Raw genomic sequence first — 17,511 nt, forward strand, 5'->3', positions numbered from 1 at the left:
GGCCACACAACAAATCTTCATCTTAACTCATAGATTCGCTGAAACGCTTTGAGCCTTCACACTAACACTGAGCCATTCCAGTAAATCCAAACCTTACCAGAAAACTTTCAGATGCGGAATACATCACCAGAATACCACAGTTCCTCTCACGACAAACCATCACAGCACCAAACAAATCAGAGCATGTCTATAAGAAGTCTCACCACCTACCAAAGGTGATCATAAAAAAAAAACGAACGGGAAACAAAAAGCAGAAAAATGGAAAATTGTTAAATCTTTCTCCGCAAAAATTTCTCTTAATTCCAATGTTAATACGAACTTAAAATTTAAATTAATTTTTAAAACAAATTTCTGTTAGTATTTTTAAAATTTATTGTTTACCAATATATTTATAAATTTTGTTATCGTTGAACATAAAAATTTAAATAAAATAAATAAAATAAATAAAATAAATAAAATAAATAATTATATTTTAATTTGTATTTAATAATAGATATGTATATATTTAAAACTACACTCTTACATATATTTTTATCTATTTCTTATGGTTAAAATATATTAAAATGACTTGTACAAAATTAAGAGAAAAATTGGATATAAAAGTTGTATAATTATGAGTAACCGACTGGTACGAAAATTTGGAGAATAAAATAATATCACATTGCCATGATGGTGTATGCGTTTTCAATTTTTATGATTTTAACCTTATATACTCCCTTGATATTTATTAAAAAAAATTATACACCTTTTATTTCTCTTATAAACATAAAATAAATATTTATTCACCTATAAAAGTTCAACTAATAATACAATAAGCTGTAAAATACAATCAAATCTTAAATATGATGTAAATGAACATTGAAAATCAAAATTTGATCTAATTTATATAGAATATTATAAAATAGCATCAATAAAAAAAAAGAAATATTAAACAGTTATAATCAAGAAACTCGAATAATAAAATATATTCATTTATATACTAAAAATCATCTAATCAACATAAACTAAAAATATAAATGTTTAACACAAAGAAATAACCTTTGTTTGTCGAAACAAAAGCATACAATTAAAATGCATGAACAAAATGATATAATATTACTTTAAAACAATTTTTTTTCTTTAAGGGTGTGGAATTAGATATTTTGTATAAGTATACTTAAAATGAAATATAGTATTTCAAATTTGTTTTTATTTTATTGATTCATTAAAAATAATTTGATCAAATAATCCAAAATAAAAGTTTAAGCATATATTTCGAGGATAATGTTTCGGAAGGTCTCTTGAGTGATGCTAAAGAAAAGTTTTTCTTACTGAATGGTGTAATCTCAACAGATAGTAAGATGCCAAAAATCTAAAAACATATTCGAGAAATACTTTGACCAAGCCTAAAACTATATAGCTATTTGTGAACCATACTTTCTATGGTGGACGATAATAAGAAAGTATTTTTATTTTAAAATCAAAACCATTAACCATTGAATAATTTAGACTGCTTTTATTACAGTTTTGGTAATTGAAGTACATATTGATTAATGGAAGAGTGAGTGTGTTTGATGTGCGAAGCATTAACTTGAACCACTGTATTTAAAATATTAATATTTTAGTTTAACAAATCATGTCCTGAAAAAAGTGTTAAAATTCAAAATATCGCTGAAGTAGACAAACGTGAATCAAACCTTTCTTTGAAGGTTTTCTTTATCTTATTATATGTGTAGTGCGATGCGTTATCTAATAGACTAATTTGTAATAAATTGAATGTAATTTTTTATTATCTCAAGTTTACGAACTATTTAATCACATTCAATTAAATTGAAAACGAAGCTATAAAATCTTCAAAGTTTATTGTAGATGTTTTGTTTCTTTTTGAAAAAACTGTTAAATGTTGAGTGTCATGTAGTTGATAACATAATTTCATTAATGAATAAATGTTTAATCAATTAATTACACTTCCACAAATCAAACGTACTTACCCCTATAAGATATCTCCTTATTCTCACAAATCTAACAACCAACACAAAAATCAATATGGCCAAAATCCTTCTCATAATAATGCTTGTATCTATAGTTGTATTTTCACGTCTCTCCAACTTACTCCCAAGAAATTGATTATTCCGACCAAGAACCAGAAATTGTCAACATATCACCTCCTACCGATGCTTCCGACAATTCACCAGTTGTTAAATATGAGAGGGCGCTTATGCAACATTACTCGCACAAAAGGCTCAAATTTCTTCATGTTTGTGTTGATAAGATGAACTCGCATTGTGGAGATATAATTTTCAAAAGCATGTTGGATGAGAAGATAAGATAATATTGACGAATGAATGTTGTCTTCATCTATTAAATATTGGAAAAATTGTCATCTAGGTCTAGCTCAGATATTTCTATCAATTTACGAGTATAAAGATATTGCAACAATAGCTATTCGAAAAACAAACACAGATGGAACGACTGTGTTCGTAGAGTTGGTAACCGAGCTGGTACCGAGGTCTCTTTGGAGGAATAAAATATATCACATTGCCATGATGTTGTATGCGTTTTCAATTTTATGATTTTAACCATTATATATCTCTTGATATTTATTAAAAAAATTATACACTTTTTATTTCTCTTAATAAACATAAAATTAATTATTCACCTATAAAAAGTTCAAACTAATAATACAATAAGCTGTAAAATACAATCAAATCTTAAATATGATGTAAATGAACATTGAAAATCAAAAATTGATCTAATTTAATATAAGAATATTATAAAATAGCATCAATAAAAAAAAAGAAATATTAAACAGTTATAATCAAGAAGCTCGAATAATAAAATATATTCATTTATATACTAAAAATCATCTAATCCAACATAAACTAAAAATATAAATGTTTAACAACAAAGAAATAACCTTTGTTTGTCGGAAACAAAAGCATACAATTAGAATGCATGAACAAAATGATATAATTTACTTTAAAACAATTTTGTTTTTTTTTTCTTTAGGGTGTGGAATTAGATATTTTGTATAAGTTATATTATAAATGAAACATAGTAATCAAATGTTTTATTGTATTGATTCATTAAAAATAATTTTGATCAATATAAATCCAAAATAAAAGTTTAAGCATATATTTTCGAGGATAATGTTTCGGAAGGTCTCTTGAGTGATGCTAAAGAAAGTATTTTCTTACTGAATGGTGTAATCTCAACAGATAGTAAGATGCAAGAAAATCTTATAAAAAACATTTTCGATATATATCTTTTACCAAGCCTAAAACTATTATAGCTATTTGTTGAACCATATCTCTATGCGTGACGATAAATTGAAAACGAAGCTATATTAAAATCTTCAAAGTTTATTGTAGATTGTTTGTTCTTTTTGAAAAAAAACTGTTAAATGTTGAGTGTCATGTAGTTGATAACATAATTTCATTAATGAATAAATGTTTAATTCAATTAATTACACTTCCACAAATCAAACGTACTTACCCCTATAAGATATATCCTTATTCTCACAAATCTAACAACCAACACAAAAATCAAATATGGCAAAGACTTCTCATAAATAATGCTTGTATCTATATTATAATTTTCACGTCTCGTCCAACTTACTCCCAAGAAATTGATTATTATTCGACCAAGAACCAGAAATTGTCAACATATCACCTCCTACCGATGCTTCCGACAATTCACCAGTTGTTAAATATGAGAGGGCGCTTATGCAGCATTACTCGCACAAAAGGCTCAAATTTCTTCATGTTGTGTTGATAAGATGAACTCGCATTGTGGAGATATAATTTTCAAAAGCATGTTGGATGAGAAGAATAAGATAATATTGACGAATGAATGTTGTCTTCATCTATTAAATATTGGAAAAATTGTCATCTAGGTCTAGCTCAGATATTTCTATCAATTTACGAGTATAAAGATATTGCAACAATAGCTATTCCGAAAAACAAACACAGATGGAACGACTGTGTTCGTAGAGTTGGTAACCGAGCTGGTACCGAGGTCTCTTTGGAGGAATAAAATAATATCACATTGCCATGATGGTGTATGCGTTTTCAATTTTATGATTTTAACCATTATATACTCCCTTGATATTTATTAAAAAAATTTATACACTTTTTATTTCTCTTAATAAACATAAAATTAATTATTCACCTATAAAAAGTTCAACTAATAATACAATAAGCTGTAAAATACAATCAAATCTTAAATATGATGTAAATGAACATTGAAAATCAAAAATTGATCTAATTTAATATAAGAATATTATAAAATAGCATCAATAAAAAAAAGAAATATTAAACAGTTATAATCAAGAAGCTCGAATAATAAAATATATTCATTTATATACTAAAAATCATCTAATCCAACATAAACTAAAAATATAAATGTTTAACAACAAAGAAATAACCTTTGTTTGTCGGAAACAAAAGCATACAATTAAAATGCATGAACAAAATGATATAATTTACTTTAAAACAATTTTTTTTCTTTAAGGGTGTGGAATTAGATATTTTTGTATAAGTAATACTTAAAATGAAACATAGTATTCAAATTTGTTTTTATTTTATTGATTCATTAAAAATAATTTGATCAAATAACCCAAAATAAAAGTTTAAGCATATATTTCGAGGATAATGTTTCGGAAGGTCTCTTGAGTGATGCTAAAGAAAAGATTTTCTTACTGAATGGTGTAATCTCAACAGATAGTAAGATGCCAAAAAATCTAAAAATCATATTCGAGAAATACTTTGACCAAGCCTAAAACTATATAGCTATTTGTGAACCATACTTTCTATGGTGGACGATAATAAGAAAGTATTTTTATTTTAAAATCAAAACCATTAACCATTGAATAATTTAGACTGCTTTTATTACAGTTTTGGTAATTGAAGTACATATTGATTAATGGAAGAGTGAGTTTGTGTTTGATGTGCGAAGCATTAACTTGAACCACTGTATTTAAAATATTAATATTTTCAGTTTAACAAATCATGTCCTGAAAAAGGTGTTAAAATTCAAAATATCGCTGAAGTAGACAAACGTGAATCAAACCTTTGTTTGAAGGTTTTCTTTATCTTATTATATGTGTAGTGCGATGCGTTATCTAATATATGACTTTAATTTGTAATAAATTGAATGTAAATTTTTGTATTATCTCAAGTTTACGAACTATTTAATCACATTCAATTAAATTGAAAACGAAGCTATAAAAATCTTCAAAGTTTATTGTAGATGTTTTGTTTCTTTTTGAAAAAAACTGTTAAATGTTGAGTGTCATGTAGTTGATAACATAATTTCATTAATGAATAAATGTTTAATCAATTAATTACACTTCCACAAATCAAACGTACTTACCCCAATAAGATATCTCCTTATTCTCACAAATCTAACAACCAACACAAAAATCAAATATGGCAAAGATCCTTCTCATAATAATGCTTGTATCTATAGTTATATTTTTCACGTCTCGTCCAACTTACTCCCAAGAAATTGATTATTCCCAACAAGAACCAGAAATTGTCAACATATCACCTCCTACCGATGCTTCCGACAATTCACCAGTTGTTAAATATGAGAGGGCGCTTATGCAGCATTACTCGCACAAAAGGCTCAAATTTCTTCATGTTTGTGTTGATAAGATGAACTCGCATTGTGGAGATATAATTTTCAAAAGCATGTTGGATGAGAAGAATAAGATAATATTGACGAATGAATGTTGTCTTCATCTATTAAATATTGGAAAAAAATGTCATCTAGGTCTAGCTCAGATATTTCTATCAATTTACGAGTATAAAGATATTGCAACAATAGCTATTCCGAAAAACAAACACAGATGGAACGACTGTGTTCGTAGAGTTGGTAACCGAGCTGGTACCGAGGTCTCTTTGGAGGAATAAAATAATATCACATTGCCATGATGTGTATGCGTTTTCAATTTTATGATTTTAACCATTATATACTCCCTTGATATTTATTAAAAAAAATTTATACACTTTTTATTTCTCTTAATAAACATAAAATTAATTATTCACCTATAAAAAGTTCAACTAATAATACAATAAGCTGTAAAATACAATCAAATCTTAAATATGATGTAAATGAACATTGAAAATCAAAAATTGATCTAATTTAATATAAGAATATTATAAAATAGCATCAATAAAAAAAAGAAATATTAAACAGTTATAATCAAGAAGCTCGAATAATAAAATATATTCATTTATATACTAAAAATCATCTAATCCAACATAAACTAAAAATATAAATGTTTAACAACAAAGAAATAACCTTTGTTTGTCGGAAACAAAAGCATACAATTAGAATGCATGAACAAAATGATATATTTTACTTTAAAACAATTTTGTTTTTTTTTTCTTTAAGGGTGTGGAATTAGATATTTTTGTATAAGTAATTCTTAAAATGAAACATAGTATTCAAATTTTTTTTATTGTATTGATTCATTAAAAATAATTTGATCAAATAATCCAAAATAAAAGTTTAAGCATATATTTCGAGGATAATGTTTCGGAAGGTATCTTGAGTGATGCTAAAGAAAAGATTTTCTTACTGAATGGTGTAATCTCAACAGATAGTAAGATGCAAAAAAATCTAAAAAACATTTTCGAGAAATACTTTGACCAACCCTAAAACTATATAGCTATTTGTGAACCATACTTTCTATGGTGGACGATAATAAGAAAGTATTTTTATTTTAAAATCAAAACCATTAACCTTTGAATAATTTAGACTGCTTTTATTACAGTTTTGGTAATTGAAGTACATATTGATTAATGGAAGAGTGAGTTTGTGTTTGATGTGCGAAGCATTAACTTGAACCACTGTATTAAAAATATTAATATTTTCAGTTTAACAAATCATGTCATGAAAAAGGTGTTAAAATTCAAAATATCGCTGAAGTAGACAAACGTGAATCAAACCTTTCTTTGAAGGATTTCTTTATCTTATTATATGTGTAGTGCGATGCGTTATCTAATATATGACTAATTTGTAATAAATTGAATGTAAATTTTTCTATTATCTCAAGTTTACGAACTATTTAATCACATTCAATTAAATTGAAAACGAAGCTATAAAAATCTTCAAAGTTTATTGTAGATGTTTTGTTTCTTTTTGAAAAAAACTGTTAAATGTTGAGTGTCATGTAGTTGATAACATAATTTCATTAATGAATAAATGTTTAATCAATTAATTACACTTCCACAAAAATCAAACGTACCTATATAAGATATCTCCTTATTCTCACAAATCTAACAACCAACACAAAAATCAAATATGGCAAAGATCCTTCTCATAATAATGCTTGTATCTATAGTTATATTTTTCACGTCTCGTCCAACTTACTCCCAAGAAATTGATTATTCCGACCAAGAACCAGAAATTGTCAACATATCACCTCCTACCGATGCTTCCGACAATTCACCAGTTGTTAAATATGAGAGGGCGCTTATGCAGCATTACTCGCACAAAAGGCTCAAATTTCTTCATGTTTGTGTTGATAAGATGAACTCGCATTGTGGAGATATAATTTTCAAAAGCATGTTGGATGAGAAGAATAAGATAATATTGACGAATGAATGTTGTCTTCATCTATTAAATATTGGAAAAAATTGTCATCTAGGTCTAGCTCAGATATTTCTATCAATTTACGAGTATAAAGATATTGCAACAATAGCTATTCCGAAAAACAAACACAGATGGAACGACTGTGTTCGTAGAGTTGGTAACCGAGCTGGTACCGAGGTCTCTTTGGAGGAATAAAATAATATCACATTGCCATGATGTTGTATGCGTTTTCAATTTTATGATTTTAACCATTATATACTCCCTTGATATTTATTAAAAAAATTTATACACTTTTTATTTCTCTTAATAAACATAAAATTAATTATTCACCTATAAAAAGTTCAACTAATAATACAATAAGCTGTAAAATACAATCAAATCTTAAATATGATGTAAATGAACATTGAAAATCAAAAATTTATCTAATTTAATATAAGAATATTATAAAATAGCATCAATAAAAAAAAGAAATATTAAACAGTTATAATCAAGAAGCTCGAATAATAAAATATATTCATTTATATACTAAAAATCATCTAATCCAACATAAACTAAAAATATAAATGTTTAACAACAAAGAAATAACCTTTGTTTGTCGGAAACAAAAGCATACAATTAGAATGCATGAACAAAATGATATAATTTACTTTAAAACAATTTTGTTTTTTTTTTCTTTAAGGGTGTGGAATTAGATATTTTTGTATAAGTAATTCTTAAAATGAAACATAGTATTCAAATTGTTTTTATTGTATTGATTCATTAAAAATAATTTGATCAAATAATCCAAAATAAAAGTTTAAGCATATATTTCGAGGATAATGTTTCGGAAGGTATCTTGAGTGATGCTAAAGAAAAGATTTTCTTACTGAATGGTGTAATCTCAACAGATAGTAAGATGCAAAAAAATCTAAAAAACATTTTCGAGAAATACTTTGACCAACCCTAAAACTATATAGCTATTTGTGAACCATACTTTCTATGGTGGACGATAATAAGAAAGTATTTTTATTTTAAAATCAAAACCATTAACCTTTGAATAATTTAGACTGCTTTTATTACAGTTTTGGTAATTGAAGTACATATTGATTAATGGAAGAGTGAGTTTGTGTTTGATGTGCGAAGCATTAACTTGAACCACTGTATTAAAAATATTAATATTTTCAGTTTAACAAATCATGTCATGAAAAAGGTGTTAAAATTCAAAATATCGCTGAAGTAGACAAACGTGAATCAAACCTTTCTTTGAAGGATTTCTTTATCTTATTATATGTGTAGTGCGATGCGTTATCTAATATATGACTAATTTGTAATAAATTGAATGTAAATTTTTCTATTATCTCAAGTTTACGAACTATTTAATCACATTCAATTAAATTGAAAACGAAGCTATAAAAATCTTCAAAGTTTATTGTAGATGTTTTGTTTCTTTTTGAAAAAAACTGTTAAATGTTGAGTGTCATGTAGTTGATAACATAATTTCATTAATGAATAAATGTTTAATCAATTAATTACACTTCCACAAATCAAACGTACTTACCCCTATAAGATATCTCCTTATTCTCACAAATCTAACAACCAACACAAAAATCAAATATGGCAAAGATCCTTCTCATAATAATGCTTGTATCTATAGTTATATTTTTCACGTCTCGTCCAACTTACTCCCAAGAAATTGATTATTCCGACCAAGAACCAGAAATTGTCAACATATCACCTCCTACCGATGCTTCCGACAATTCACCAGTTGTTAAATATGAGAGGGCGCTTATGCAGCATTACTCGCACAAAAGGCTCAAATTTCTTCATGTTTGTGTTGATAAGATGAACTCGCATTGTGGAGATATAATTTTCAAAAGCATGTTGGATGAGAAGAATAAGATAATATTGACGAATGAATGTTGTCTTCATCTATTAAATATTGGAAAAAATTGTCATCTAGGTCTAGCTCAGATATTTCTATCAATTTACGAGTATAAAGATATTGCAACAATAGCTATTCCGAAAAACAAACACAGATGGAACGACTGTGTTCGTAGAGTTGGTAACCGAGCTGGTACCGAGGTCTCTTTGGAGGAATAAAATAATATCACATTGCCATGATGTTGTATGCGTTTTCAATTTTATGATTTTAACCATTATATACTCCCTTGATATTTATTAAAAAAAATTTATACACTTTTTATTTCTCTTAATAAACATAAAATTAATTATTCACCTATAAAAAGTTCAACTAATAATACAATAAGCTGTAAAATACAATCAAATCTTAAATATGATGTAAATGAACATTGAAAATCAAAAATTTATCTAATTTAATATAAGAATATTATAAAATAGCATCAATAAAAAAAAGAAATATTAAACAGTTATAATCAAGAAGCTCGAATAATAAAATATATTCATTTATATACTAAAAATCATCTAATCCAACATAAACTAAAAATATAAATGTTTAACAACAAAGAAATAACCTTTGTTTGTCGGAAACAAAAGCATACAATTAGAATGCATGAACAAAATGATATAATTTACTTTAAAACAATTTTGTTTTTTTTTTCTTTAAGGGTGTGGAATTAGATATTTTTGTATAAGTAATTCTTAAAATGAAACATAGTATTCAAATTGTTTTTATTGTATTGATTCATTAAAAATAATTTGATCAAATAATCCAAAATAAAAGTTTAAGCATATATTTCGAGGATAATGTTTCGGAAGGTATCTTGAGTGATGCTAAAGAAAAGATTTTCTTACTGAATGGTGTAATCTCAACAGATAGTAAGATGCAAAAAAATCTAAAAAACATTTTCGAGAAATACTTTGACCAACCCTAAAACTATATAGCTATTTGTGAACCATACTTTCTATGGTGGACGATAATAAGAAAGTATTTTTATTTTAAAATCAAAACCATTAACCTTTGAATAATTTAGACTGCTTTTATTACAGTTTTGGTAATTGAAGTACATATTGATTAATGGAAGAGTGAGTTTGTGTTTGATGTGCGAAGCATTAACTTGAACCACTGTATTAAAAATATTAATATTTTCAGTTTAACAAATCATGTCATGAAAAAGGTGTTAAAATTCAAAATATCGCTGAAGTAGACAAACGTGAATCAAACCTTTCTTTGAAGGATTTCTTTATCTTATTATATGTGTAGTGCGATGCGTTATCTAATATATGACTAATTTGTAATAAATTGAATGTAAATTTTTCTATTATCTCAAGTTTACGAACTATTTAATCACATTCAATTAAATTGAAAACGAAGCTATAAAAATCTTCAAAGTTTATTGTAGATGTTTTGTTTCTTTTTGAAAAAAACTGTTAAATGTTGAGTGTCATGTAGTTGATAACATAATTTCATTAATGAATAAATGTTTAATCAATTAATTACACTTCCACAAATCAAACGTACTTACCCCTATAAGATATCTCCTTATTCTCACAAATCTAACAACCAACACAAAAATCAAATATGGCAAAGATCCTTCTCATAATAATGCTTGTATCTATAGTTATATTTTTCACGTCTCGTCCAACTTACTCCCAAGAAATTGATTATTCCGACCAAGAACCAGAAATTGTCAACATATCACCTCCTACCGATGCTTCCGACAATTCACCAGTTGTTAAATATGAGAGGGCGCTTATGCAGCATTACTCGCACAAAAGGCTCAAATTTCTTCATGTTTGTGTTGATAAGATGAACTCGCATTGTGGAGATATAATTTTCAAAAGCATGTTGGATGAGAAGAATAAGATAATATTGACGAATGAATGTTGTCTTCATCTATTAAATATTGGAAAAAATTGTCATCTAGGTCTAGCTCAGATATTTCTATCAATTTACGAGTATAAAGATATTGCAACAATAGCTATTCCGAAAAACAAACACAGATGGAACGACTGTGTTCGTAGAGTTGGTAACCGAGCTGGTACCGAGGTCTCTTTGGAGGAATAAAATAATATCACATTGCCATGATGTTGTATGCGTTTTCAATTTTATGATTTTAACCATTATATACTCCCTTGATATTTATTAAAAAAATTTATACACTTTTTATTTCTCTTAATAAACATAAAATTAATTATTCACCTATAAAAAGTTCAACTAATAATACAATAAGCTGTAAAATACAATCAAATCTTAAATATGATGTAAATGAACATTGAAAATCAAAAATTTATCTAATTTAATATAAGAATATTATAAAATAGCATCAATAAAAAAAAGAAATATTAAACAGTTATAATCAAGAAGCTCGAATAATAAAATATATTCATTTATATACTAAAAATCATCTAATCCAACATAAACTAAAAATATAAATGTTTAACAACAAAGAAATAACCTTTGTTTGTCGGAAACAAAAGCATACAATTAGAATGCATGAACAAAATGATATAATTTACTTTAAAACAATTTTGTTTTTTTTTTCTTTAAGGGTGTGGAATTAGATATTTTTGTATAAGTAATTCTTAAAATGAAACATAGTATTCAAATTGTTTTTATTGTATTGATTCATTAAAAATAATTTGATCAAATAATCCAAAATAAAAGTTTAAGCATATATTTCGAGGATAATGTTTCGGAAGGTATCTTGAGTGATGCTAAAGAAAAGATTTTCTTACTGAATGGTGTAATCTCAACAGATAGTAAGATGCAAAAAAATCTAAAAAACATTTTCGAGAAATACTTTGACCAACCCTAAAACTATATAGCTATTTGTGAACCATACTTTCTATGGTGGACGATAATAAGAAAGTATTTTTATTTTAAAATCAAAACCATTAACCTTTGAATAATTTAGACTGCTTTTATTACAGTTTTGGTAATTGAAGTACATATTGATTAATGGAAGAGTGAGTTTGTGTTTGATGTGCGAAGCATTAACTTGAACCACTGTATTAAAAATATTAATATTTTCAGTTTAACAAATCATGTCATGAAAAAGGTGTTAAAATTCAAAATATCGCTGAAGTAGACAAACGTGAATCAAACCTTTCTTTGAAGGATTTCTTTATCTTATTATATGTGTAGTGCGATGCGTTATCTAATATATGACTAATTTGTAATAAATTGAATGTAAATTTTTCTATTATCTCAAGTTTACGAACTATTTAATCACATTCAATTAAATTGAAAACGAAGCTATAAAAATCTTCAAAGTTTATTGTAGATGTTTTGTTTCTTTTTGAAAAAAACTGTTAAATGTTGAGTGTCATGTAGTTGATAACATAATTTCATTAATGAATAAATGTTTAATCAATTAATTACACTTCCACAAATCAAACGTACTTACCCCTATAAGATATCTCCTTATTCTCACAAATCTAACAACCAACACAAAAATCAAATATGGCAAAGATCCTTCTCATAATAATGCTTGTATCTATAGTTATATTTTTCACGTCTCGTCCAACTTACTCCCAAGAAATTGATTATTCCGACCAAGAACCAGAAATTGTCAACATATCACCTCCTACCGATGCTTCCGACAATTCACCAGTTGTTAAATATGAGAGGGCGCTTATGCAGCATTACTCGCACAAAAGGCTCAAATTTCTTCATGTTTGTGTTGATAAGATGAACTCGCATTGTGGAGATATAATTTTCAAAAGCATGTTGGATGAGAAGAATAAGATAATATTGACGAATGAATGTTGTCTTCATCTATTAAATATTGGAAAAAATTGTCATCTAGGTCTAGCTCAGATATTTCTATCAATTTACGAGTATAAAGATATTGCAACAATAGCTATTCCGAAAAACAAACACAGATGGAACGACTGTGTTCGTAGAGTTGGTAACCGAGCTGGTACCGAGGTCTCTTTGGAGGAATAAAATAATATCACATTGCCATGATGTTGTATGCGTTTTCAATTTTATGATTTTAACCATTATATACTCCCTTGATATTTATTAAAAAAAATTTATACACTTTTTATTTCTCTTAATAAACATAAAATTAATTATTCACCTATAAAAAGTTCAACTAATAATACAATAAGCTGTAAAATACAATCAAATCTTAAATATGATGTAAATGAACATTGAAAATCAAAAATTTATCTAATTTAATATAAGAATATTATAAAATAGCATCAATAAAAAAAAGAAATATTAAACAGTTATAATCAAGAAGCTCGAATAATAAAATATATTCATTTATATACTAAAAATCATCTAATCCAACATAAACTAAAAATATAAATGTTTAACAACAAAGAAATAACCTTTGTTTGTCGGAAACAAAAGCATACAATTAGAATGCATGAACAAAATGATATAATTTACTTTAAAACAATTTTGTTTTTTTTTTCTTTAAGGGTGTGGAATTAGATATTTTTGTATAAGTAATTCTTAAAATGAAACATAGTATTCAAATTGTTTTTATTGTATTGATTCATTAAAAATAATTTGATCAAATAATCCAAAATAAAAGTTTAAGCATATATTTCGAGGATAATGTTTCGGAAGGTATCTTGAGTGATGCTAAAGAAAAGATTTTCTTACTGAATGGTGTAATCTCAACAGATAGTAAGATGCAAAAAAATCTAAAAAACATTTTCGAGAAATACTTTGACCAACCCTAAAACTATATAGCTATTTGTGAACCATACTTTCTATGGTGGACGATAATAAGAAAGTATTTTTATTTTAAAATCAAAACCATTAACCTTTGAATAATTTAGACTGCTTTTATTACAGTTTTGGTAATTGAAGTACATATTGATTAATGGAAGAGTGAGTTTGTGTTTGATGTGCGAAGCATTAACTTGAACCACTGTATTAAAAATATTAATATTTTCAGTTTAACAAATCATGTCATGAAAAAGGTGTTAAAATTCAAAATATCGCTGAAGTAGACAAACGTGAATCAAACCTTTCTTTGAAGGATTTCTTTATCTTATTATATGTGTAGTGCGATGCGTTATCTAATATATGACTAATTTGTAATAAATTGAATGTAAATTTTTCTATTATCTCAAGTTTACGAACTATTTAATCACATTCAATTAAATTGAAAACGAAGCTATAAAAATCTTCAAAGTTTATTGTAGATGTTTTGTTTCTTTTTGAAAAAAACTGTTAAATGTTGAGTGTCATGTAGTTGATAACATAATTTCATTAATGAATAAATGTTTAATCAATTAATTACACTTCCACAAATCAAACGTACTTACCCCTATAAGATATCTCCTTATTCTCACAAATCTAACAACCAACACAAAAATCAAATATGGCAAAGATCCTTCTCATAATAATGCTTGTATCTATAGTTATATTTTTCACGTCTCGTCCAACTTACTCCCAAGAAATTGATTATTCCGACCAAGAACCAGAAATTGTCAACATATCACCTCCTACCGATGCTTCCGACAATTCACCAGTTGTTAAATATGAGAGGGCGCTTATGCAGCATTACTCGCACAAAAGGCTCAAATTTCTTCATGTTTGTGTTGATAAGATGAACTCGCATTGTGGAGATATAATTTTCAAAAGCATGTTGGATGAGAAGAATAAGATAATATTGACGAATGAATGTTGTCTTCATCTATTAAATATTGGAAAAAATTGTCATCTAGGTCTAGCTCAGATATTTCTATCAATTTACGAGTATAAAGATATTGCAACAATAGCTATTCCGAAAAACAAACACAGATGGAACGACTGTGTTCGTAGAGTTGGTAACCGAGCTGGTACCGAGGTCTCTTTGGAGGAATAAAATAATATCACATTGCCATGATGTTGTATGCGTTTTCAATTTTATGATTTTAACCATTATATACTCCCTTGATATTTATTAAAAAAAATTTATACACTTTTTATTTCTCTTAATAAACATAAAATTAATTATTCACCTATAAAAAGTTCAACTAATAATACAATAAGCTGTAAAATACAATCAAATCTTAAATATGATGTAAATGAACATTGAAAATCAAAAATTTATCTAATTTAATATAAGAATATTATAAAATAGCATCAATAAAAAAAAGAAATATTAAACAGTTATAATCAAGAAGCTCGAATAATAAAATATATTCATTTATATACTAAAAATCATCTAATCCAACATAAACTAAAAATATAAATGTTTAACAACAAAGAAATAACCTTTGTTTGTCGGAAACAAAAGCATACAATTAGAATGCATGAACAAAATGATATAATTTACTTTAAAACAATTTTGTTTTTTTTTTCTTTAAGGGTGTGGAATTAGATATTTTTGTATAAGTAATTCTTAAAATGAAACATAGTATTCAAATTGTTTTTATTGTATTGATTCATTAAAAATAATTTGATCAAATAATCCAAAATAAAAGTTTAAGCATATATTTCGAGGATAATGTTTCGGAAGGTATCTTGAGTGATGCTAAAGAAAAGATTTTCTTACTGAATGGTGTAATCTCAACAGATAGTAAGATGCAAAAAAATCTAAAAAACATTTTCGAGAAATACTTTGACCAACCCTAAAACTATATAGCTATTTGTGAACCATACTTTCTATGGTGGACGATAATAAGAAAGTATTTTTATTTTAAAATCAAAACCATTAACCTTTGAATAATTTAGACTGCTTTTATTACAGTTTTGGTAATTGAAGTACATATTGATTAATGGAAGAGTGAGTTTGTGTTTGATGTGCGAAGCATTAACTTGAACCACTGTATTAAAAATATTAATATTTTCAGTTTAACAAATCATGTCATGAAAAAGGTGTTAAAATTCAAAATATCGCTGAAGTAGACAAACGTGAATCAAACCTTTCTTTGAAGGATTTCTTTATCTTATTATATGTGTAGTGCGATGCGTTATCTAATATATGACTAATTTGTAATAAATTGAATGTAAATTTTTCTATTATCTCAAGTTTACGAACTATTTAATCACATTCAATTAAATTGAAAACGAAGCTATAAAAATCTTCAAAGTTTATTGTAGATGTTTTGTTTCTTTTTGAAAAAAACTGTTAAATGTTGAGTGTCATGTAGTTGATAACATAATTTCATTAATGAATAAATGTTTAATCAATTAATTACACTTCCACAAATCAAACGTACTTACCCCTATAAGATATCTCCTTATTCTCACAAATCTAACAACAACACAAAAATCAAATATGGCAAAGATCCTTCTCATAATAATGCTTGTATCTATAGTTATATTTTTCACGTCTCGTCCAACTTACTCCCAAGAAATTGATTATTCCGACCAAGAACCAGAAATTGTCAACATATCACCTCCTACCGATGCTTCCGACAATTCACCAGTTGTTAAATATGAGAGGGCGCTTATGCAGCATTACTCGCACAAAAGGCTCAAATTTCTTCATGTTTGTGTTGATAAGATGAACTCGCATTGTGGAGATATAATTTTCAAAAGCATGTTGGATGAGAAGAATAAGATAATATTGACGAATGAATGTTGTCTTCATCTATTAAATATTGGAAAAAATTGTCATCTAGGTCTAGCTCAGATATTTCTATCAATTTACGAGTATAAAGATATTGCAACAATAGCTATTCCGAAAAACAAACACAGATGGAACGACTGTGTTCGTAGAGTTGGTAACCGAGCTGGTACCGAGGTCTCTTTGGAGGAATAAAATAATATCACATTGCCATGATGTTGTATGCGTTTTCAATTTTATGATTTTAACCATTATATACTCCCTTGATATTTATTAAAGAAAATTTATACACTTTTTATTTCTCTTAATAAACATAAAATTAATTATTCACCTATAAAAAGTTCAACTAATAATACAATAAGCTGTAAAATACAATCAAATCTTAAATATGATGTAAATGAACATTGAAAATCAAAAATTGATCTAATTTAATATAAGAATATTATAAAATAGCATCAATAAAAAAAGAAATATTAAACAGTTATAATCAAGAAGCTCGAATAATAAA

The 17,511-nt window shown here is 26.5% G+C and overlaps 1 protein-coding gene and 2 pseudogenes across 1 annotated transcript; all 3 read left to right on the forward strand.

Annotated features, from left to right (window-relative positions):
• Nucleotides 1-1,263: 1,263 nt before the first annotated feature.
• Nucleotides 1,264-2,506, forward strand: LOC130499124 (protein DOWN-REGULATED IN DIF1 11-like; annotated as a pseudogene).
• Nucleotides 2,507-3,026: 520 nt separating this feature from the next.
• On the forward strand, nt 3,027-4,014 carry LOC130499125 (protein DOWN-REGULATED IN DIF1 11-like; annotated as a pseudogene).
• Nucleotides 4,015-5,408: 1,394 nt separating this feature from the next.
• Nucleotides 5,409-5,894, forward strand: LOC130499126 (protein DOWN-REGULATED IN DIF1 11-like). Its single transcript, XM_056993029.1, has one exon. It carries the CDS (start codon nt 5,409-5,411, stop codon nt 5,892-5,894), a length of 486 nt encoding a protein of 161 aa, XP_056849009.1.
• Nucleotides 5,895-17,511: the final 11,617 nt, after the last annotated feature.

This window comes from Raphanus sativus, chromosome 8, assembly GCF_000801105.2.
Source record: "Raphanus sativus cultivar WK10039 chromosome 8, ASM80110v3, whole genome shotgun sequence".
In the NCBI taxonomy this organism is placed as follows: Eukaryota; Viridiplantae; Streptophyta; class Magnoliopsida; order Brassicales; family Brassicaceae; genus Raphanus; species Raphanus sativus.

What these genes read in the sequence shown, in the direction of transcription:
- LOC130499126 (XM_056993029.1), top strand. Translation starts at nt 5,409, where the DNA reads ATGGCAAAGATCCTTCTCATAATAATGCTTGTATCTATAGTTATATTT.